General features: G+C 37.0%; 1 protein-coding gene across 7 annotated transcripts in view; it reads left to right on the top strand.

Moving 5' to 3' along the window:
- Window positions 1-24445, top strand: part of MAEA (macrophage erythroblast attacher, E3 ubiquitin ligase) — a 48593-nt gene extending 24148 nt beyond the window's left edge. For 6 of the 7 annotated variants that reach the window (XM_050973590.1, XM_030239177.2, XM_050973589.1 and 3 more), the window contains 7 exons: window positions 10694-10816; window positions 11663-11773; window positions 13755-13831; window positions 19844-19952; window positions 22728-22861; window positions 23536-23731; window positions 24135-24445. In XM_050973590.1, the coding sequence (XP_050829547.1) occupies window positions 10694-10816; window positions 11663-11773; window positions 13755-13831; window positions 19844-19952; window positions 22728-22861; window positions 23536-23731; window positions 24135-24230 (846 nt within the window). In that variant the 3' untranslated portion in view covers window positions 24231-24445. The remainder of the gene's footprint in view (window positions 1-10693; window positions 10817-11662; window positions 11774-13754; window positions 13832-19843; window positions 19953-22727; window positions 22862-23535; window positions 23732-24134) is intronic. The other variant, XM_009098728.4, reaches the window with a different exon arrangement.
- Window positions 24446-24811: the final 366 nt, after the last annotated feature.

Below are 24811 nucleotides of genomic sequence, written 5' to 3'. Positions count from 1 at the left end.
TGTGAGGCAAATGGCTGAGGTGCCCTTTGCTGCTCTTTGGAAAGGCTGAAGGAAGCAGCTTTTTCAGTTCAGTTGTAGCTTGGTTAAACACTTTCCAGTAGCTGTTAGACCAGTCTTGGGAGCAAGTCTCAACCTGCCTGATTTAAGTTTCTCGTGTGGCTCCTGAATACGAGAGACCTGCAGAGCTGCCAAGGTGCTTCATGGGTGAAGCAGGTCAGAAAGGATTCTGCTTCAGTGACCAAAGGGAAACCATTAAATCATCCCAATGTTTGAGCAAACTGTCTGCCGTGGGCTATTGGCAAAGATTAACTGTGTGCCATAGTGTACAATTCTAGTAGTTTTTGATGGTCTGTGACAAATTTTAGGCTATTTTCTAAATTAATTACCTCCATAGGAATGATAGGCTATAAAATCTTGTAATAGAAGGTAAGTGCTTAAAAACCATGATTGTAAACTAGGAAGCAAACAGAACGGAAAGCAATGCTGGATGTAAAAAATTATAGGGAAATTTTAAATATCAGAGTTAAGAACTTGTTCAAGTAAAGAATAACTTTGGGCATAAGGCATTTATACAGCATGAAGTTATGGCAATATAAGAAATACATTCCAAACATTAAATATTTGTTACATGTCTTTAAAGACAAGTAATGCTGCTTGAGAAAGTAAACCAGAATATGAGTAAGATTAAAATAAAAGCTGACAGTCAAAGACAGAAATGTTTGTGCCAAAGTAAATATGGGGTAGAGGGGATTCTATTGTGGTCTTTTTTCCCCGATTTCTTCTGGCTCCATGATGATGTGAAAAACAGTTTGGGTTGAAGATACAAACTAGATTCTAAGGAGTTTTTTGTTGCATATGAATAAAACTCATCACTATAGACTTATGAAAATAAATAGAATCAAAATAAGGTCATTATTGCAGTGTAATGTCACATCAATATAAAAATGCCTGTTTTCATTGCAGATTCATATTTTCAGCTAGCTGGCAAGGTTGTCTGTTAACTTCAGCTTTGTTATTTCATGTTCTGCTATGCTGCTATCTCATTTCTGTGCCATTAATTGATATGCAAATTTAGTTTAGGAAGAGTGGTGTTCCACTAGGAAGTTGGTTTCTGTTTGTAGATAAATTTTTTAATTAAGCTGTGTATGTGGTACTTAGTCTATTGTTTCTGGAGGTGGTGGGGTTTAAAATTGTATTTGTTTTTCCAGCCCTTTCCTTAATAGGCTGGGAAGAAAAAATAAACATGTAAAGTATTTTTACATTCTTTGCTTAATTATGTATAGCCATAGTGATTTTTGCCCATAGGATTGAAAACAAACCCAGATTCTGAAGCTTCCAGTCTCCCTTATCATATGCTGTAAATCCTCTTTCCATCTTTGCTTAGCTTATTTTAGTAAAAGAATGTATCTCCTTGCCTTACTGCTCAAGCTGTACAAAAGCTGTACAAGCGGCAATGTTTTTTCTGTGAAAGATAGCATAAATTCAACCTAATTCTTAGTGTGCTGGGGCAGGGAGCAAATTATTCAAAAATCTATAATCCACAGAGGAACAGAAGAGTTACTGCACCCCTGGGCAGGGTGGGCAGTGACACTGTAACGTGGGCAGTTAAATGCTTGAGTTGAAAAAACTCTTAAATAGCTTAAAACTTATTAATTTGACCTTAAATCAGGGATTGTGTATATCAGTCAAAATTCTGCCAATTCATGTTCTTAAATCAGTAATTAGGTATATGCATCATCCCTCAAGAAACTTAACTAGCCTTTTGCATTCATACCACAGTGTGCTTTTTGCTTTTGAGAGCTGGGGGGTAGGTGGAAGTGAGTATTCCATTGACTTGAGGAGTTTTGTCTAGACATATGGCCATTGTCAACACTGATTGGTATTAGAAGGGTTTCTTGACACTTCAGGTATTGACAATAGACACAGTCCCAAAAAGATAATAATTTTCTTGGAGTAGGAGTTCAGGTCTCCAGTTATTGTCAATGATTTCCTTCCTGAGCTGAACTTCTACATCTGTGGTAATGGTTATTCACTGGAGAATATCAAAACAGGGCAGATACTGAAAAGCCATTCTAAAAGTATTTGTCTTTCAAAGTAGTAAATACATTTATTTTAAAAAATTAATTTTGTTTAAATAAGGAATAGTAGTCACTGGAAAAACTGATTATCTTCCATTCTTCTCTCCCTCCTGTTTGGTCTAGTTAGTCTTTTTTTACTGCATCATTGCTGCTTCAGTTTCTGTAAAACTGTTTTTGGTGGGATTAGCCTAACTAGAAAAGATACCTGCTACAAATTCAAGAGTGTTCTACTCTCTTAATTTTGTTATAGAAAGCTGTGAAATCTTATTTGATGTTCTGTGATATAAGAGAAACTTGAATTCTTAAAGTCAAGCTTTCATGGCTTTTGACCAAGTATCTGATCTCTTCTTTTTCCTGTTCTCTGTCAGTGTTCCTTTTTTCAACCCCAAAGCTGAATGTTCTTTCCTTGCTTTAGAAAAGTGTTCCTCAGCACTGTGATATGGATCCTTCAGCTGACTCCTCAGTAGAATACTGCTGAAGGATTTCTGTCTGCTACGGGGCAAAGTCTTCCTGAAGCTGCTCTTTTTGAAGTAATCCATTCCCTGAATAACTGTTTCTACTTGATGACTGTCAGAAAATGGGAGATGGAGAATAGCCTGCACATTTGAGAATCACAAAAAGGAGCAGTATTAAGTCTTAACTCAAAAAGTTAAAAGCTGAATAAACACATTTTTTAACAATCATACAAATGTACCTTTATGAAATTCTCCTTGTTAAGATGCATAATCCAACAATTGCTTGTAGGCAAACACACATGTATGTATTCAAGTAATTAATCAGAACACATCTATATTCATAACAATTCAATTTCAAATAGGTAAATAATATTCATCATACTGCTTGAATGTATTATTTACTTTGCTGTCATGCAGAACATAGCCAAGCTGACTTTCCAGATGCAGGATGAATAGTAAAAGGTGTCTTTTCCCAGGAGCTATTTGTGTCCCTCTCCTGTGACTTGCTGTGTTCCCACACTAGAGATGTTACAGGAAAACTATATATGAAGGAACTCCTAAACTGGCATAACTGATTTAAAGGTGCCAGGATTTTAGCTTGTGCTGCTTGGAGTTACCTGCAGTACCAGGCTATGGAGAGCTGCTTGGAAACTCCTTTAAATGTGTTTTGGCTGTACCTAGTGTAAACATGGCAACTTTGAGTAGATTGGTATAATGAATGTCTGGGTGTGTTCATCTGAATTTCAAAGTGCTGCAATTCCTGCACAGTCTTACATCTGCAGTTTGTCTCAAGCATCTTGAGGAATTAGAATTATGTAAATGTGAAATAGTCAAGATGGAAGCAGAATAACAAACTTCCTCATTACGAATCATTTGACACTTCAAAAGCCAACAACATGAATTGTGCTGTGATGTTGAACATCTTGGTTTCTTCAGTCTATTTAGACAAAGTGGGTTACCTGTAGTGTATCATAACTGAGCTAATTTATTACAAAATACTTAGTCTGGAAGGCTGCTGATGCAAGAAATTCTTGAATTTTTATCTAAATGGGGAATGGTGTTATCACCTGGAGATTACCCAGGAATAGAAGATGTTTGGGCTTAGTCATGTCTCTTCTTACTGTCCTTTTTTCCTGCCAGACATTCCTTCAAAGTATAAATCTTACCTCACATTTAACACTTGCTCTTACTGATACATTAGATGACATGATAATGTTTTGTTAGAGAATCTGTGTAGCTGCTAAGACAGACTGATCCTGCATGGACAAAAGCTGCAGGGTCTCTGCTCCACCAACAGAGGAATGGGTGCCTTCCCTCTGCTAGAAGAGGCTGTGAGAGAAAATGAGGCCCTTTTTTTTTCTGCCCAGTGATGCATCTTAAGCTCTAGAGGCTTTGTCACACAACTGTAATGTAGTCATTTGTTACTGTACTTAGCAGGGTATAATATGCTGATGGGTAAAGGTGCAGCCATTTGCTGAGCTACAAAAATTGCTGAGGCAGGAGCAGAGGATTCATTGGGAAAACAGATTGCTAATAACCAACCTCAGTGCTTGTTCCAACTCTGAGGCTCTTCCAAGCAGCTTGTGTCCTTGAGTGAAAGCAGGTGGATGAAACACTTCTTTGTGCTTGGCTGTGGAGCAGCCAGTGCCAGAATATGTATAGTTTTGGTGACCACACTTTAGAGAGCTGTTGAAAAAACTGGATGGAGGGAGAGGATGACTGGAAAATGTTATGGGTGGGTGCTTTGGGTATGTGTGAGCAGAGGTCAAATACCAAGGAGTTTTGTAATCAAGTCAGAAAAATTAAAGTTGGACACAAGTTTAGAATGTGAATTAATCACTAGAACTAATTAACAAAAGTACCAGTATCATCTAATGTTATGCAAAGACCATGCTCTTCTGATAGACACCAAGTGTAAGATACTGGCATCCTTCAAAAACAACCAGGCAGAAGTAAAAGGTCTGTGCTATGCTGAGGGTATGGAAGATGCTCTCATGTGAGAGCTTGACTGTCACCATGGGCACTGTGTTTACTTTGTAGATGAAAACATTTCTGGCTCTTCTGTTGACAAATCTGGTTTGGCTGTCTGTTTTTGCATTTTTCCCCAATAACTAGCTCCGCAGCTGCCTTTGAGTAGGACGTTCTGTCAGTTACTCTGTTTAGTTTCTCTCTAATTCTGTTAATGTGAGTTACATTATAACACTTAATAGTAGCTTAATGATCTTCAGACAATGTTATTTTATGAGCAGAGAGCAAGGAGGCCCCTTACTGTTAATTTGTGCCCTACTTCAACTGGTCTCCAGTAATTGTGGTGTTGCTGTATTGTCACCACCTATGCCATTATTTTCTTAATTTGTGTCTCCCTTCAATGTTACTGCAGTTTATACATACTCTGTGTTGACTTTGAAGAAACTGTTACTCCAGCAGTCTTTTATTCCTGCCCTTGTATAAGGGCAAAGGAATTGGATTGTGGTCCCAGTTCCTGTTACTGCCATCACAACCACCTGCACTGTCCCCCTCTTCACCTGCACCTGATTTTTGCTTCCTGCACTTGTTTTCAAGTAGGCAGTGTGACTGTGGTGTTCTCCAGGCTTCCTGCTCCTGCCAAGTGATGCCTCCTTCACTGTTTCCCACTGTGGAAATACACTGATCTCTTCTTTCCCAGCTGCTCCTGTGGTCTTGCCTTGTAACTCCTTGTGTTTGCCTTCTCCCTGAGTTGTGTAACAGCAATCACAGCCTGACATGATGCCTGCATTTGCTGTGTGTTCATCACAGGGGAAATTTTAACAAATGAATATATTAATATAGAAGACTAAATTGACCTCTTCATTTGTAACTGTTCATTAGTGCATTTCTATTTCACTTCCATAGAACTAAATTATACTTAAGGTTGTGTTGCTGTGGAGAGTATGAGAGTAGTCATTAAAAGCTTAACACAGCTTTTTCTGAAGCTGTTGTTTGAGTGATCTAAGTGTTTATTGTATTTCATATACAAGTAGTTTACCATGCTGCTGAACACTGAAGTGCATCAGCAAAGGCTTTTTTATGAGAGTAGTGCTCTTATGCATGTAATATGTGTAGATAGATAGATAGTCAATCCTATTAAAGCTGTTATTGGTACATATTCTTGGCAATGAGCCATTGATAGCTTGAGGCATACTGGCCTATTTTCAATTTCATATTGGTGCTAGTAAGCAATTAAAAATAAACAATTTGCATTTTTGAAAAAATACATAAACAGCAGCTTATGATATTATGAATTGCTTATTTTATACAACAAATAGCCTATTTTATGATGTTTTTTCACTGAGGAAACTTTCTTTTCTACACAATGCTGTTTTTTCTCACTGAATCAAATTTTTTATTTTATCTTGTTTAAACCTAACATTTCTTTTTTGATGAATTAATCTTGTTTTGAAAATAGCTTATGGGAAATTTGAAAATATCAAGTATTAGCTGTTCTAGTACCCATTTCTGGTTGGTTTTGAGCCCTGTTAAAGATTCACATTTCTAATGTGAAATATTCTGGGAGTTATATTAATACATAAATGTTCATATGAATTATAAGGGATTTTATCACACTTTTCCTTCTGATAGCTTTCCAGACTTGTTCCTGGAGATCTCATAAAGTGAAAGTACTTCAGCTCATGTGCATAGTGAAGACCACTGGAGAGGAATGACTTGACCTGACTGCTCCAAATTTTAAAATGTTACATAAAAGTCCTCATGTGAACACTACATGAGTTTCTGTAGTTCTTTTACTACTGCAGAAAAGATGTGTTGTTCTATTCAAGTCATTTCACATACTATCTAATGCAAAGTTGCTATTTTTGTTGCATCTGGTGCTGAAAATTCTGAGCAGCTTTCCTGGTGAATTAGAACCCCACATGTAGATCTGTTTTTTTTCCAGCTCACTGCTGAATTCTCTTAATTGTGCACAGTCTAAAGTTACAGCCTTTGTTTGGCTTTAAAGTCAGTTTAAATTCACATTTGTATATATATTTGCCAGTTTGGTTCACAATTTTGTAATAGATGTAGCTGTATTTAATTTTAAATTCATGTGAAGCTTATATATCTGCCAGTTAAACCAAATTACCTAACTGCCTTTACACATACCTTCTCATTATTTCGCAGCTATTATTCTTCACAATCTTCCCTGTATTTTTGTGAATCACTTTTTCTTTTTTGTGACATAACTGCATAAATTCATTAAGTCCTGGGCCCATTTTCTTTGTTGTCTTAGTTTTGGTGTTTCAGACTAGTGTTCATTTTTGCTGCAGTCTTTCCCTCCAGTGAGGACAGGCACTGGAGTCTCCAGAAAACAAGGCCCTGCTGAGGAGGGCACCCTGGCAAGGAGTGAGCTGCCCTAAAAGTTCAGCCCATCAGAGTTCAGCTCCTGCTCACGCTCAGCAGAGTCCAGAAGTAGTTCAGAGGAGGGGATGTGCATAAACATGCTTGGGATGTTCTTGCTAAGAACCCATCTGAGCAAATAGGATCCAGCTTTTATGTTGGCCAGGAGTATGTATCTAGTAATCATCATCATAAAGGCATCCTCGTTCTTCATAGTATTTTATACCTAATAATTGGAGTTCTGTGCAGAATCATAGGGTTGGTAACCTCCCTCCCTGGAGGCACTTGCAGCTTAAAAAGAAGCAGTGATATTTTAAAAGCTATATATATGTAAATCAAGCAGAGCACAGGGTGATGGATAGCTGTATTCTTGTTTAAATAAGTATCTCTGCTTTCACTAAAGTGACTTAAGCCTTCATGTGCAGTTTTCTCTAATAAGAAATGTCTTTCTCTGGAGTTTTCACAGTTGTAATGGAATTAAATAGTTCTTTTATGATAAAGTTCACCCAGTGTTGAGATAGTTACCCTTGTAAAAATCTGGTTAGTGGCTGTTGTATAGAAGGGAAAGGTAGTTCACTTTAGTCCAATAGCAGTTTTTTTAAGCAGAAATTATAAAATCCAGGTGGTACTCCCTGGTTTGTACTGTGCTCCCCCCTTGAGTGTCTGGATAATTGTTGCTAATACTTAATTAGCAAGGTCTCATCCTTGAGACATTTGAGGCTATTTTTCAGTACAGTTGTAAAATTAAATGAAAGCTTCATGTAAATCAGTCTTCCTGCCCAACCTCAAGTATTTGTAATCAAGTGAATTAGGCAAAGTTGTAACAAGACACAGGAGGCTGGAAAGGCTGTGCTAAGAGTTATGGTTTGAAATAATCAGTGTGTTGGGGTAGGGTTCTCCTTAGTTCTGCAGTACTGGCAGGAAAGTATTGCAGCCCCCCTTTGAGTGTGAAAGCTGAAAGTGTGAAATGAAGGGAGATGTTACTGTTGTAAAGAGGGTAATTAAAGAGTTTAGAATTCAGTTTTAGTTTATATACAAGTCAGAAAACATTTGCAATGGTGCTGAATACTGTGTCATTTCAAAGGGGAGTGTGTGGCAACAGATTTCTTGCTTCTGCTTTTCCTGCACCTGCAAAATCAAGTGGCAGTATTTCTCTAAGATTGTGTATTTACATTTACTCAATTTTATATGTAAATTATATAAGAGAGGCACTTTGTAGCAGCCTGTGAAATCTTAATGCTGCTTTGGGAGCTGAGAAAGACAATGTTGCTGTGTGATCTGCAGCCTGTACATACTGGAATTGCAGAATACTTTCAGAAAGCTATTCGGGATTGGGGTCTTAACAGGGATTTTTTTTTACTGGAACATGAGACGCTTGTTACAAAAGCTAAACTGGTTCCTGTCCATCCAAGATGAGGCAGACAAGTTGTACTCCTGACTGTCCTGTGTAGAAGAGCTGTGCTAGTTTTGATAAATCCTCTGATACTCCTTTCTTCTGGTTCCTTAGTCCTAGCTAAGGAGGAAGCACCAAAAGCAGGCACTACCAGGAAAGATAGGAAAGTATGACTGGATTTAAAAAAAAACCAACCTGTGTGGCATATGGGGTTTTTAAAGGTTTATTGCCTAATTGTATCTTAGTATTTTTGTAGTAATCAGTCTGCATGATTAAGACTTCTAACTACTTATAATCAAATGCAAAAGCTATTCCTGTCTCTACAAAAGGATTTCTTAATGCCCTTTTTTATTGATCCTTAACTTTCTATCAAGTCAACAGAGAAGAAAGTCCTATTTATTGGTGCATTTTAAATGTAATTGTTGGTTCTGAAAGAAACTCTTTTAATTTAAAATGTTCTCCTCTGTTTTCTGGATACATACTGTCTATTTAATAGAGAAGGCTGCCAAGCTTTGACTTCTTTTGGCAGCCATGAATCTAATTAGCATTTCTGTTACATAGAACCCATTTCATTTTAAGTTTTCAAATGCAATGTAGAAATTCTCTTTATTTAAGAGTTTTGTCTGTCTCAGCAGTAATTGCAGTCTTTTTGCTCATAGTAGAGGGCTGCTATACCTCAACACCTGATTGATAAATACAGATAGCTGGGATTCTCTCATTTGTTATAAGCTCATGGGCTTATAACAAATGCTGCCCTTATGCTTCTTTTTTTTTTTTTAATGAAGCTTAAACTATAAAAAGCTAACAAATGAGATTAAACCTCTGATTTGTTTTTGCTTAGCACATTCCAGACTTCTTTTGATGTAAAAGCAAATGCTTTTGTTTTAATTTGGTGTAAAAGCAATTGCTGTTCACTAAGAGAGCACATAGCTCAAACAAGCTTGAGGACATACATGGAGATGTTATTGTTTGTAACTTAAATGAAATTGTCTTTCCACTCAGCAGCTGTATGGAATGCAAGCAGGATAATTAATATGACTGCATTATGTGTCAAGCTACTTACACAGATGAGTTAATGGGCAAGAGGTTTTTAAATGGTCACCTTATCATGTGCAGGGGAGTAACGCACTTTCCTTCCACTTGAGCATATATATCATCAGGAAAACTTCAGACTGGCAAAAAGATTATTCTCATTTTCTTGTAGGAATACTTTAAAACTACTGTTGTGGAACAGGTTGGAATTCTTTCAGTCCGTTTGCCAACACATTGATAAAATAGATTTTTTTTTTTTTTAACCCTAAGGGTATGGAAAGAGTCCAATAAAGCCCAGTCTTAGTGTTGTTCTATAAACTTGTAGCTGTCTGAATTCTGAGCTCAGTGTACCAGTAGAGCTGCAGGAGGCCCTTTATTCTTTTGATGGTAAATGGTTTTGTTGGTCTTACAACCTATAAAATAAATGTTAATGTTTTGGTTCTCAAATTCAAGAAACGAGAGTAAGATTTAGTAAGCTTCAAGTTTTGGTGCACTTTAGAAATACATGTGGCTTGTTTAAATTGCTGTAAATAACCATTCTGATAACCCTAACATGATTTAGTTCACTTCCCAGTAGTATTAGACTTTCTGTATTTATAAGGAAAAGCTGGCTAATGAAATGCCAGATGTGAATGTGATATATAGCTGATGCTAGTTCTGGTTTTCAGCTTTTTCTCTTGGAAGGTAGAACTTCCAAGATTAAGTATATTCAGGTGTTCTGACCGATGAAAATGCCATTATTTCTGAGAGTGGTTTTGTTCACTATAGCTATGGTAATATTTGTGATATTAAGCATGTCAATTATATAAATGTCTGCAAGACTCAAGGTTTAATCTTTGTTTCTTTTTTCTTTTTTTTTCTTTTCTTCTTTTTTCTTTTCTTTTTTCTTCTTTTTCTTCTTTTTTCTTTTTCTTTTTTCTTTTTTCTTTTTTCTTTTTTCTTTTTTCTGTTTTTTGTTTTCTTTTTCTTTTTTCTGTTTTTCTGTTTTTCTTTTCGTTTCTTTTTTTCTTTTTTCTGTTTTCTGTTTTTTCTGTTTTTTTTCTTTTTTCTTTTTTTCTTTTTTCTTTTTTCTTTTTCTTTGCTTTTTTCTTTTTTGCTTTTTTGCTTTTCTTTTGCTTTTTTGCTTTTTTGCTTTTTTGCTTTTTTGCTTTTTTGCTTTTTTTTTCTAGTTCTGTTATCTAACTAGCCTCAGAGAACTGTTGTCACTATCAGAACATTCCAATCCATGGAAATATCCTGTAATGTCTCTTTGCAAAGTATAATTCTAAAATCCAGAAGTCCTGAGAATAAAGTCTTTTGTACCTCTGTATTCCAGCTAAGTTGAAGAATTGTTGTGTAAAGTATGAGTACAATTTAACAGCACCTTCGTTTTTTGTTTTTTGAAGGATTTGGTAAATATTGAGATGTTTTTGACTGCTAAAGAAGTGGAAGAGTCATTGGAAAGACAAGAGACTATGACTTGTTTGGCTTGGTGTCATGACAACAAATCCAGACTCAGAAAAATGAAGGTATGAAAATGCAACATGTTCACATTTTGCTTCATCTGTTGTCTAAACTACTTGGGCGCTGGATGTGGTCAGTATGTTTTAAATTACAGGTCTTGTATAAAAGTAAGGACAGTAAGTATAAAAATGTTCTTAAAAGGCATAGGCAGTTGGAGGTAAACAGGCTCACAGATGTCAGACCTGGAAGTGTGTGGTAGGTCATCTTCTGGATTCAGTGTTGTCTCAACAAATTATGCTCAAATAAAATTACAATACTCAGTTGGGTTTAGTGTAATTTGTAAACAAAGGCAGAAATTTGTAGTGTCTTGATGCATGTAAACTTAAATTTATAATTCTGTGCATCCTGGTGAGACTTTAACTCAATTTATATGTGAAGGTGTTTTGAGAGTGAAATTAATTGGTAATCTCTGCTCTCAGGTTTAAAATCTGAGAGAAATTTCATGCAGATTTTAGTCTTAGTAATTTTTAACTCTTGAATATAAGAAGACAGAACTTTAGAGTAAAGAATTCACTTGCTGTGAGAAAATACAAAAACAAAAGCTGGAATACAATCAAGCAATAAACACAAGAAGTCTTCCTCAAGCCATTGAGTACCATGAGCTGAACATGCTGTGCACTTGCTGCTGTGCAGTCCGTTTAAATTTCCTTGTCTCTTAAATTATGCACTTCAAAAAATGCTGTAATCTTTTATAGGGCTTGCAGAAATCTGTTTTTAACTGATATTAACCAAAATCCCTGCCTCCCTTAAAGAAGTTTTTATCTTAGTTTTTTAAAATAGGTGCTTTCTTTAACCAAAAACGTTTGAGTGCACTTAACAATAAGCAAGGAGTGATGTTCTCTGTTACTCAGGGGCGCCAAACTGAGAATGTGCCAATGGGATGCAAAAGTCAGTTGGCCAGTGATTACTCTAGAGAAAATGATGGTCTTGTTATGGAAACCATTAAAGGAAAACCAGAATTGGTATGTAAACCATGTTGCATAATTATACTGCTAAAAAAATCCCCCTTGTGTAATCTTAAAATGTTAAGTAATACAAGACATATAATCTGAACATCTTACTTTTTCATCACCAATTTTCAACAAGCAGTAAATAAGGAAGACTCTTCCCCTCCTCTTTTTGAAAAACAAAGTACAACAAAAATCTATTTCTGCAAGCCCTATGCTTTTTTCGTTTTCTTTTTTAATCAAACAAAAACCAAAGCTAAGGCTGTGAGAGATCAGAGTTGAAAGAAGAGAAATTACTATGCTTCTTTTTGAAACACAAACATTTCTGCTGCTTCTAGTTGCTTAGCTACTCATCACTGTTAATGTTCCAAAGTCCCAGCCACCACCTACCTGAGTGCAAGCCTTATCTAATATCCAAACTGTTTGGTGGCCTGGGAAAGCAGTCATGTAATCTTTACAGATATGAGATGTGAGCTATCTGAAATCTTGTGAAGAGCTGCTGTGGGATTGTTTGAAGGTACACAGAGTTGGAATATGCATCATCTGATTGTCTAGGACTCTCTGCTTCTAGTTACACTTGTCTTCAGAACCCCTGGGGCCATTGGCTTGCACCTTACTTGAAAATTCAGTTGTTTGACCATGTGGGTTTTGCTATGGAAATGTCCTAGCAAAAGAGGAAGCCCTGGGATTTAGTATCATTACCAATTAAAAAGCTTGATCAGATTTTTAGTAGAAACAGGCTTATTTAAAATTCTAGATGAGGAGTTTGTGTAGATTTGGTTTAAAAGGTATTTTAAGATGGTCCTATTGAAAATGTCAAGAAGAGAAATTTTTATTTTCTGCTAAATCTGGGCTTGAATACAGAAAAATGCATATTTGGAAAATATTTTTTTCTGCTCCTTAAACAAGTTAGTTTTAACATATGAAATAATGCATGATTTTTATGTTCAAATGGCTTATGTTTCAAGTCTTAAATAAGTAGTTGTTGCAATGTGTGCATTAGTCACCCCAGGCAGCTAACTGATAGAAATTTGGAGTTGCTCAAATTCCTGCTGAGGCCACTGAGGAATTTTGATATGACTGTGCTGATGGACAATAAACAAAAGGCAACTATTCATTAGAAACATGGTTGAAGAAAGAACACTCAGCAAGTGGAGTAGAGGAACACAGGGAATAGAGTTCTTTACATGATTCCGAGCACTTTGGGGTTTCATTATTTTCATAAGGTAATAGAACAGTTGACTGTGTCCCTATAAAGAAGCATAGTGATTTGTTCTTTTATGGGGGGGAGATCTTTTTCTTTTTAATTCCACATATTCAAAGTTTTTTTATAGATTTTGTGAACGGGTGATGGAATTTGATTTAAAGGGACACTCTCAACTTCGTTAGGCTTCAAATTTTACCTTTTTCCATAAACAGGTAAATGCCACTTGGTTTTCTTGTTTGAGACTTGTTTCCAGCATGGCTTTTAGATGTTTGATAAGAGGAGTGGGATAGAAGCTTGAAGAAAGGGAGGGAGGGTATTGCAGCAACTTAAACTTTCTGCTGGTATTTGTTAATACTGGGGTTTTTCAAAAGACATTCCAAGGCTTGTTTCTTCCTTGCAGACTTCTGGGTAGATCTGTCTGAATTAGCACATAGCCCCAAACTCCTGCTGACTCTACTACTTTAAATTGTGAGAAAGTACAAGGAAACCACCTATTACTCTCATTTGTGTCTCAGGTAACAAGGCTTTCAGTCATTAGGAAAAAGTTCATCCCTGCTGAAGTTTTATAGGAGGCAAGAGGAGGAGGCTTTTGTTTGCTTTTAGGGAATTCTATGCTGATCTTGTCTGTAGAGTCAGCATTTCAACTTTTTTTGCATGAATGCCTAAAAGCAAGCAAACCAGGTTGCATGTTATTAACACTTTCTTTTTTGTTGTGCACACATAGTCATTAACGAACCATGCGGTGCAGCTTTGGCACCATCTAAGACCCTGTCTTGTCTTTAATCTCAGAGCTGTCTGGAGTTCAGCCTAAGGATTCAGGAGTTCATTGAACTCATTCGACAGAACAAGAGACTGGATGCTGTGAGGTATGAAATTAGGATGCTTTCCAAACAATTTATTTAACAAGATGGTATTATGCTTCATTAGAAACATGTGATTATTGTTGCAACACCCAGAAGCCCTGTAAAGCCTTGAAGGGTCTCCCCTGGTATTGTCATCAGTCTTTGGGTTTAAGCTGGGCTTGGACTTCTTTTAAAGGCATAGTGTCATTCCACAGATGCACCTTCTTAAAGAATTGGTGTTGTCCCTGAAACTGTCTTCATATTCTTCAAAATCAAGGTTTAGAAAATTAACCTGTTTTAAAAATCAGATGGATTTTCTGGTGGCATATAGTGTAATATATAAATATAAATTCACCCTTAACTAATTTTCAAGAGGTACAGCTGGCTTCTCATGGCAATTCATTACAGTTTTAATTACCAGAAATATGAAAAGGTTAATGAAACCTTCATCTAAAGCTTTAACATTTCAATTTTGACCGATTTTGCTTTGCTATCTTCATTAAACGTTTTGTTCTGCAAGGTACCTGCAAGGCCATGTTCACCCCTTGTACTGATGCCTAATTTAGAGTTCTGCATGGTTGTGGGTGGGAGAGGGCTGAGCTGTGTTAGGTTTTTCTCACTCCATTCTTCCAGCTCCAAATGGGGAAACCAATTCAATATCCATTTTTACGTGTTCTGAAGTAGTTCAGTGGGGAGTACAGAGAGAAAGCAACAATGCCCAGTGGGGTTGTGAATCAGTGACAGAAGTGCAGTCACACCTCAGCACTGCTTGACTTAACCACAAGAGAGTTTTTTGACAATGCTTTCAGTACCAGCACACGAAGCAATTTATACATCCAAGTTAATGGTCCTGATTGAAGGTGGAATAATGTTCCAGGATAACACAGGAAACTAGTCTTGCTGAAATAAGTAGAATTTTTATACTGGTACAAAGAAATGCATTGATAATTTGATAAGCAATGACCTTGCCAGCACTGAAGTACAGTACAGGTGGCAGAGCTACTGGAGCTTACACGTGCACAAGGGAGGGAGAACTCTCAGCAGGTTCTCCTTTGTAAGAATATTTAAACCTAAAGAAAGGTGAGAAGTTCATGGCCCAACCTGAAGCTTTGCTGATGAATCCTGATAAGAACACTGTTGCCACATAATATTTCTGTGTTAAGGAAGTTGCAAGTTCTGCTGCCTTTAAACCCAAACTAGGTACTTCAGAAACTGAAACTTGTATTTGTGGAAGAGCTGATTTTTTGGTCAGAGCAGCACAGAGGTACAGAAAACTACCGTAATGTATTCACAGACTGAAAATGTTCTAGCATATTCCTAAATCTAGACGGAGAAGCTCTCCTGCAGGGCAAAGTTTTAGGGTTATTTTCAGGTTTTATTCCTAATTTCATTCAGATGTGTGGCTTGCTTTGAGCTAATATCGTTCCTACTTTGCCCTACTTGGGCTTAAATCATCTTTGCTCTGGTCCCAGCCAATGCAAATGTGCAATCTGATACAACTCCAGCTAATGTTAATGTTAATTATTAAAACCAAACATAATTAAAAACAAAACCTACAAGCTAGCATTTAGATATGTGCACTTACCCTTTGATGGAATTATCAAATCCTAAGGAATTGTCAAGTACTTAAGAAAAGGATGAAAGAGACTCAACTCCATTATCTGTCTTCTGAAGCCCATGGTGCTCTTTATACCAAATGAATACTGTGCCTTTAGCTTTATTCTCAGTTTGTTTCTTTGCCAAGTGTGCAGTCATGCATCTTAACAATGAGTAGTCCATGCTCTAAAAACTATTTTCTTGGAGCTGCAGCTTCCTTATGTAGCTTGGAAACTAGAGGGCAGGCACAGAGCTGGAATAAGGAAATAGGCTGAGAACTGGGACAAAGCAAATAAGGTCCTTCTGTATTTTATTGTTACTGGATATTTGTTTCCCTCTCATCCCTTTTCCACATCAGAAGTGGTAAAATTTGCAAGCTGTCAGCCCTCAAGAGGACACAGCATGCTTTGTGTGGAATAACCTCTCTGAGGCTTACAACTTAAAGCTCCTGTCTATATGGCAAACAAGGCATCCATATTGAGTGCTGTTGGGGTGAAGTGTGTATATTCCATGTACCTGCTGAAATTCAGGGTTGACATACATTTTATAATTGGCAATTAAAAGTTGCCACTCATGGTAGTGCTGCTTTAACTTCGTATCCAATTCTAAAAGGAAAAGGAGCTATGGAAGTCTTTCTGTATCTTAGTTGACTCCTTTCTAGAAGGATGAGTTTTGATTATTTTGTACATTCAGACTTCAGCATCTCAATGCTTCCTTTCAATAATGTGGGTTAAAAACTTTAAGTTTTTACCATGGCATTCTACTTTGTTTCAAAGTAAATAAGTAATGAATAAGGGAGTACCTTTGGGGAGGTGTGGCATAGACCTCATTGCTTCTAGCAAACCCTTGCAACTTGTGGTTGTATTAGCTTGCTTCTGTTAAGTGCCTGCAGCAGGATTCTTTCAGTATTGTGTCTGTGGTGCAATAAATAGGTCAGGCATCCATTAGAAAGCAGAGAAAGAGGCTGTTTACCAAGGAGTTTCCTGTATGAGTGGAACAGGGGGAACTGACATTTTGTTGAAACGCAGCTGGTGTTTAAATAAGTTTGAAAGCTTTTGCTGCCTGCTGAGAACCTCTGAAGTGACATTGCTTTTACATTAAAATTGATGTGAACTTTGAAATTATACATCTTATTTAATAAGTGTAGCTTTTTAGAATGAGTACAAACAGACTTTCCTCTTAGGTACCTTATCAGAGTAGCCTTGAAAGTGCAAGTTTCAAGAATGTAAAAAACTGTTCTTGAATATAAAGAGTAAATCTCTTAACCTTAAATATAACACATTTTTTTACCTAGTTCCATTAGCCTTTAACTCTCAGTCTCTAGGGCTTTTTTGTCAAATTTGTACCTACTAAAGTAACAATGAATGACTGATGACACCAATTTCACACTTTTGGAGCTCTCACTAATTTCATTCTGGGAAATCTGACAGCATTTTGATATTTTGCTCTTATGCAATGCCAGAGATACACAAAGTTCTCAGCTAAAAGCTTAACAAAACGTCATGTGCACTTCTTGTTCTGGGGATACAAAGGACAGAAAGGAGTAAATAATAGCTGATGGTGGGCAGAGTTAGGAGAAAATGGCTACAGTCTATCATTTTAGTTAACTTCCTTCCTACAAGGATGAATGAACACTTAATTTTTTTAGTGGGGATCAGTTAAACAGGGGTATAAATGTACTTTTGAGCCATTTGAGTATAAATTTTGCTGGGTGTCATAAGGGTCCCAGATAAAGGCATTCAGTCATTGGCCAAAAAACTGAGTAGAAACAAGTCCTCTCTTGGTAACACCTTATATTTGTGTTCAGTTATTGCTACTGCCCAATAAAAATGTTCATTTTTATATTCAGGCATATGTAGACATATAAGCTGGACATGGCAAATGTGGATCCTTTTATAGCAATTTAGTGTGCCCTTAGTGAACTGTAGGTCTTCAAGTCTTTGTAAATATTTGCCAAGTACAATATGTCAGCTGTACCTGTGTGGGTAGAGGGACACACAAAAGATGATGAACTTTGTCCTTGCAGAGTTTACAGGATCATTCTGGGATTCGAAAAACAAAGTTTTCTACCTATTACTTAGATCTATCACAGGTATTTAGTGACTTCAGGGATGGTTTGTTGTCAGGATTTTAAATAATTATCCTGAAAAATTTAGCCCCCTGCCTTAGCTATAGAAACTGGTATGTGCTAATGGTGGTAAAAACATTGCAATTAAGCATTGTAATGTTCACATAGACCTCAGGAGCAAGCCAGCACTTGCACAGAGGTGGAATTAGCTGAATGACAGGGAAAGGGGTGAATAATGGCATGAGGGCAAATAGGGTGTAATTCCACTGTTGTGTATTCCCAAGTAACTTACAGTGTTGTGTCTTGCTTCCCAATCTAAAAAAGACTTGAGTGCTATGAATTAAAAATTGCTTCACCTTTGAAAGATATCTTACTCTATTTTAATTTCTCAGTGGATGAAGTTCAGCCATAGCATGCAGACCTTGTGGGAAACCTTCCTTGGTTTTTTTTTGTTTGGTTTTTTTTTTTGGTTGTTTTTTTTGGGGGGGGGGGTTGTTTTTGTTTTGTAAAGAACACAGGAGAGAGGCAAAGTCAGGAGATAAAGACTAACACAAGGTCACTTTGGAAAATTTAACTCATTCTGGCTGAACCCAAACCAGCCACCACATCCCAGTGTGTTCAGTACTTTGCACATGACGAAAGGCTGATGGCAGGGAGGAGATCCTCAACCCTAACCAGGCTGTGGAAGCTGAAATGTCACTTCTGTTTCACCATCACAGAATACAACTGCACTCTGATCAGTTCTTGTGAGAAGACTTTTTTTTCCTCTTTTTTCTCTCATGCATGCACGGATAATCTCAGCTGGGAGATCTGAATTTTTTTGTTTGCCTAATCTGTGTTTGCAAAAGCTCTCAAATTCATCTGCAGCTCTCCACAGTTATTTTAGCTTTCTTCCAGTTTATCCAGGCTGTCTGTTCTATCAGGCCAGGGGGTTTGTGCTTCTGCCCTCATAACAGTAATCACCTGGGGAACAATGTTTACATTCCTGAATTGCTCACCCAGCATAGGAAATTGGGTGGAAACATTCTGTCCTACATAACTTCCATTGCTTCCTGGCTTGGGTGGGAGAGGAAGTGGGAGTACTGAAACACTGCTAAAGAGACTGTTCTCATGGTATTGATGACCTCAGTGTAGTTGTCAAATTCAGAATTGAAAAAAAAAAAAAAACTTGCCTAGGTTTTCTTCTTTAAGCCATGAAATGGGTATTTTGAAAATACTGTCTATTCCTATAGTAGTTTAGGAATTAATAAAAGACTCTTCAAAAGTTAAAGACTGTTAAGTTAAACTCTTTGTAGAGGACTTGAGAGATTACTTCGTATCTTTCCTGCAATACAAACTGTGCAGAAATCATAGCATAGGGGAGATTTTCCTACACTTATGCAATGGCAGAAATTCAGTGTAATGCTGGTTCCATTCCTAGCCTGCTGTACTATATCTGTGCACCACTGAAAACAGGAGCTTTTAGTAGAAATGCTGAACTAATCACTCGGTTTAAAGGCTGAAGGGTCTTCCAGCACACTTACACTCCAGCTTGAGAATTACTGATCTTGTGGACACTAGGCTGGGGAAACTTTCATACAGGCTTTTAAAGTAATTGGATATCCTCAAAATCTGGTAATAATTTTGTGGTTTCTTACTACTTCCTGAGAAATATTAAAGTTTGTATTTTTTATTAAATATGTTTCTGGTAATTCTGTCACTTATTTGAAGTATCCAAGCTTTCAGCCATGTGTGTATCCCTTAAAATCTGTATGTGTTAAAGTACAAAAATTTATACTGAAGTTTGAATTCATTTTTTATTTTCCTGGCTAAAAAAAGGTGCTTTTAACGAGGTGTTTTCTATTACATTGCCCTATAAGTTCTTGTAGTTTGCACAGAAAGTGATACTGTCTTCAGGCCTATACCCCTGCTCCCAAAAAATCATTTATTCAAAATTAGCATTGCAGTTACTTGAACATTATTGATGTGTAGTGGGTTTGGAACAGCTGATTTTCAGGCTGCCTTTATCTCACTTGTGAGTGTATGCCAGAGGAGTGTCATACACTGAGCCTGCATGAGCAGAGACATTTCTTCTAATAATCAGGGTTGTTTTAGTTCTAGGTGAGGCAAGACTTCACACTACAGTAAAAAGATTCTGGTTTCTAAGAAATTACACAGTAAAAATACTAATTTTTAGTCTTTCTTGCATTCCCAAGAATTGGGAATTCCTTTGCATTTGCAGGATGGGTTTTTTTCAAGTCCTTAAAATGTACAGAGAGCATTCTTGGAGTTCATATATTGAGAGCAGAATCTGTAGGTTTTCTCTGGAAGTAATTGAATTGACTTGGTTTGGAAACAAGGCTGTCTAATAAAGTATCAATTCTCTGTTTCAGACATGCAAGAAAGCACTTCAGTCAGGCTGAGGGAAGCCAGCTGGATGAGGTTCGACAGGTGATGGGAATGTTGGCCTTTCCTTCAGATACTCATATCTCTCCCTATAAGGTAACATTGAAATTCAGTGCTGCAACACAGTATTAAAACAGATGTTTCAGTTCTTTTTTCAGCACAGGAAAATGCATTGATAATATCAAGATAAAGGTTTTTTTAAAATTTTACTTCCTAAATTCCACTTCTGTAAGAGTTCTTAATTTTAGTAACCAGTCCTTGTACATTAATCTAGAAAGAAGTATTTGTATTGTTTCAGTTGGATTGTAATAGTAACATGGATTCACACTGAGCCAGGCTTACCATAAACCCAGCACTAGAGATCTGTGGGCTGGAAGCACAATAATTAAATATACAGCAAGAGCAGAAGATGGGGAAGTACAAAGGAAAAAAAAAAAAAAAGAGAGAGAGTCTTGTTCAGCATACAGAACTGTGGCTTTAATACACCAGCAGCAGTTCTTACTTCTACTTCTCACATTATTATTGTTGCAGTGGTTGGGATGAAGAAATGAAGGATTATTTGAATGATGTGAAAGCAGTATTTTTATTCCTTAAAATAAGTTTTCATTTATTTGGATTATGCAAATTGATGTAGATATTAGTGGTAATATCTACATCTAAATTTATATCAAGCAAAATTCACAGATTGCTACTGTTTATACAGACTTCAGTTCTGTGGTCATGTGCTAATTCACTTCTTTTTAACTTGGCTTTGGAGGCAGAAGGTAGAGAAAAGCTGAGTTGTCAAAGCAAGACAAGATTTCCACGAAATGCCAAGCCAATATGTGGCAGTGCCAGTATAAACACATTTTCTAAACATGGTGATGAAATGATGGTTTAACAAAACAACCACATGAAAAAACCCTGAAACGAACAAGAATCAATATGAATTTCTTTGCTCATCCCAAAGTCCTGGAAGGATCCTGGTATTTTACATGCTAGATTTGATTTCAGTTATGAATATAAATTATATCTGTGTTAAAAGACTTGGGTGTAAGATAGAATTTATCAATATTTTATTCTAAGGGCTGGTTTGGATGGAGTGTTTCAATGAGGGAGAACAAGAAGAAATCGCTGGGATTGTTCCACATACAATGAGAGCAAATTTCCAAATACTTATGGATATGACTTTAAACATTCTAGTTTATGGAAGTTAAGTTTTGAATTCTCTAATAATTACCTAGTTCACCACAATTACAGCACATGGTTGTTTGGAGCTACCTTTAGTATCTTGACTATGAGTTCTGTGCATAAATGGCTTCCTAAAATGCCTTTTAAGTAAAGTCTTTTTAAATCTGACAAAATTTGTGAGATCATATCTCTAACCAACTGATTTTTATTAATCCAAGGAAAGAAGCATCTTCTATAACCAATGAATAGAACTTTCTCTGGCTTTTCCTCTTTCAGGACTTTAAGGAAAACATTCACTGTTATGCAGAACAAGCTGTTTTCTTTGATATCTGTTGAATAATCTTATGTCACTTTGCCTTCCACTAGACCAGATTTCTTGGAGCCCAATCCAGCCTGGTCTCCAACAGTAGAATCACTGAATTGTAAAGGATAGAAAAGGTCTCTGAGATCATCCAGTCCAGCCATTAACCCAGAACCATGTCCTTATCTGCCCTGTCCCCTATCCCCAGCTTTTCTCCAGGCTAAACACCCCCAGCTCCCTCAGCTGCTCCTCATCAGACTTGTGCTCCAGACCCTTCCCCAGCTCTGTGCCCTTCTCTGGAGTCACTCCAGCACCTCAATGTCCTTATGAGGGGCCTGAAACTGAACACAGGACTTGAAGTGTGGCCTCAGCAGTGCAAAGTTCTACAGATGGGACATCCGCAGCCTCTCTGGCAGCCTGGTCCAGTGTTTCACCACCCTGACAGCAAAGAACTTCCTGCTAATGCCCAGTCTAACCCTGCTTTCTTTCTGTTTGAAGCCATTCCGCTTGTCCCAAGTGCCTCTCCAGATCTTGTGTAGCACCTTTAGGTGCTGTAAGGTGTCCCCAGATTGTTTCTCCTAGTTCCCTCAAAGTGTAGCATGCAGAGTTGGCAATATGATCAGTATAGTATTTACATGATAAATATTATATCAAGGTAAATAAATATGGTCACTCCTCCTGACCAAAGGGCAGGTTATGGATAGAAAGGATAAGAAAGAAAGGATTAAGTATCTGCCTGTACAGATGACACTAAGTGTATTTTCAAAGGATCTTCCCTTCTTACATGACTCTTCAACAGCACTGCTTTTAAAGCTCAGTGTATCCTTGACCTGTGAGTTTAGTTCTTACTTCCATGAAAAGAAAAATCCTGACTTTTAGGTAACACACAGCATTTAAAGAGTTTTGTCTCTAAATGAGCTTATGCAAGCTTTCTGTAACCTGGGGTTGTGGCAGCTTCTTCAAATTGAAATCTTTTTACAAAATTCTGTAAATATTATGTATTGCAAATTATTTAAAGTTAAAAAATACTTATAACTTTTTGGTGTTAATGGTTCAGAGGCTGTAGAAGAAACATTCCACAGTACTAATGTTGTTTCCTATATAGTCCAGCATTCTAGGAAACTAAATGGAAGAAGTAACCCTCACCAAGATTTACATACCTTGCTTAGAACATTTGATAGATGATGGAGATTGAATATTGCCCCAGCTATTTTAAGTAATAGTTGTTTTAATAAAGTAGTGTTAAAAGGTACTTTTTAAACACTATGCATTGGGGTGTCCACTTCTGGTTTATGATGGGTTTGCACAAGTGAGTTTGGCACAATTTGTCACTCCCAGGCATCCCATTCCCTGGGACAATTAGATTGAAAGCAACTTATAGCTGTGTTGTTTTTTAACAGGATCTCTTGGACCCTGCTCGATGGAGAATGCTGATCCAACAGTTTAGATATGATAACTACAGACTACATCAGCTGGGAAACAATTCTGTTTTTACTATAACACTCCAGGCAGGCCTTTCAGCTATAAAAACACCGTATCCTTTAAAGCAGATATTACTGGGAGTGAAAAAAAAGCCATGTGGGGGTTTATTTTTGGTTTATGGAGACTATTCAGAGAGCTCAAATAAGAAATGTGACGCTTCAATATTTTTGCTCGTGAGTTGTTCAAATAGAGTATAAATTGGGCACTATTAAATTAAGGGGAGATTATAATAAATAGCATTATGGTTTAAAAAAAAAGGCATGCCCAAACAAAAATTTTAAGGTAAAATGTAACATTGTGTTTGGTTTGGCTGTCTTTTCATGTCTGAAATTAGTGAATATGCCTGCAAGGGTTACTGAGCTGGATCAAAATTACTTGTTTTGAAGCACTTAAACACGAATTTACCTGCAAGGTTTTATGTGAATATTCAAAAATAGATGCATCTTTAGAAACTTCATTGGGTTTGTTGGGCTGGAGAAGGGCTGGTGCTGCTGGAGTGCTGCACCTCAGAAGCTGTACCTGTGCCAGACAACTCTTGTTCCTTGAAACAGATCAAACCCTTGATTCTTTTGTGTGGACATTAAACTTGAATTAAATGTTCTGTGCATTCTGTCACCTGGGCTCTGCTGGCACAGCTGACAATCTTCTAATTTCAAGGTTTCCCATACAATGGGAAGCTAATGATGGTTTCATGGTGGTGATTGTTCCCTAACCTGCTGTTAACAGACAGTGTTATAAAGAGGATGGGAGCTCAAAAAACCCCGACTGCCCTGTGTGTAGCAAATCCCTGAACAAGCTGGCTCAGCCCCTGCCGATGGCACACTGTGCCAACTCCCGACTAGTCTGCAAGATTTCGGGGGATGTAATGAACGAAAATAATCCTCCTATGATGTTACCAAATGGATATGTCTATGGATACAATGTAAGTGTTGGAGTCAATGACTTGCTGAAGGCTAAAATAGCAGCTGTTAGAATAATTTGCTAGATCAAAATAAGAGCTTATAAACTCAGTCAGAAGTTGAAAGAATAATTCTTGCAGTAATGTTTTTTTAAGGACTGTATATTTAGCTGCTTAAATTGGCCTTAATGAAGACATATTAATGGTCACATATCTAACTATGTGAATTTACAACATAAGATCAAATGGCATTGGAAATCTTTCCCTCCAGAGAGCAATAATGTGGAATAAGTAACTTCTAGGGGCAAAGATGTTTTGACCTCAGACCACAACATTTTTTTAAAATTAAAAGTTAATTTCCTAAACAGTTCAATAGTGCTTTGAATTACTGTTGTGAATATCATCTTTTGCTTTCCCTCTTTTTCAGTCTCTGCTTTCTATTCGTCAAGATGACAAAGTAATTTGCCCAAGAACCAAAGAAGTCTTCAACTTCTCACAAGCTGAGAAAGTCTACATCATGTAGGTCTGTAAACCACAGGATGAAGTGCCGCTGGAATTTTGACACAGTGTATCTTGGCATACCCTGTAAAGGGGGGGGCCTTAATGTGTGGCAAAGAAGCAAAAGCTGCCACCTTGGGGAGCAGACCTGTCGGTGGCATTATTGTTTCTTGCGACCAAAGATCAATGAGCAACAATAAACACTCTTGAAAGGAAAAAAAAAAAAAAAAAAAAAAAGAAGAGAGGAATTATGACTTAAGTTTGTACTTGAATAAAAAACACAAAAACAAATTTTGATTGTTAAGGTTTTGTAACATAAGGTCAAAAAATTGGACTCTTCTCAAAGAAAAGTACTTTCATCTTCTAAAGGATAGCTTTCTTTAAAGATGGACACTTGCACTGGGGGAAAACTTAGAACAGATTTGAAATGAAATCCATTTTTCTTCCCTCTTTTTCACAATTGTCCAAGACCCTTTTGTTATCAAAGATCTCAGTACTACCAACGTGTTCTCCTTTAAGCTCCTCTTTGCCTTCTTTATGATCCTCTGGTGAAGTAATCCTGAACATGAATGATGTAACTTATTTCCATGGGAAGATATTTTTGAT

Source organism: Serinus canaria, chromosome 4 (assembly GCF_022539315.1).
Source record: "Serinus canaria isolate serCan28SL12 chromosome 4, serCan2020, whole genome shotgun sequence".
Classification (NCBI taxonomy): domain Eukaryota; kingdom Metazoa; phylum Chordata; class Aves; order Passeriformes; family Fringillidae; genus Serinus; species Serinus canaria.
Note: the sequence above shows the minus strand (reverse complement) of the source record. Positions and strands in the feature narration are given on the sequence as shown.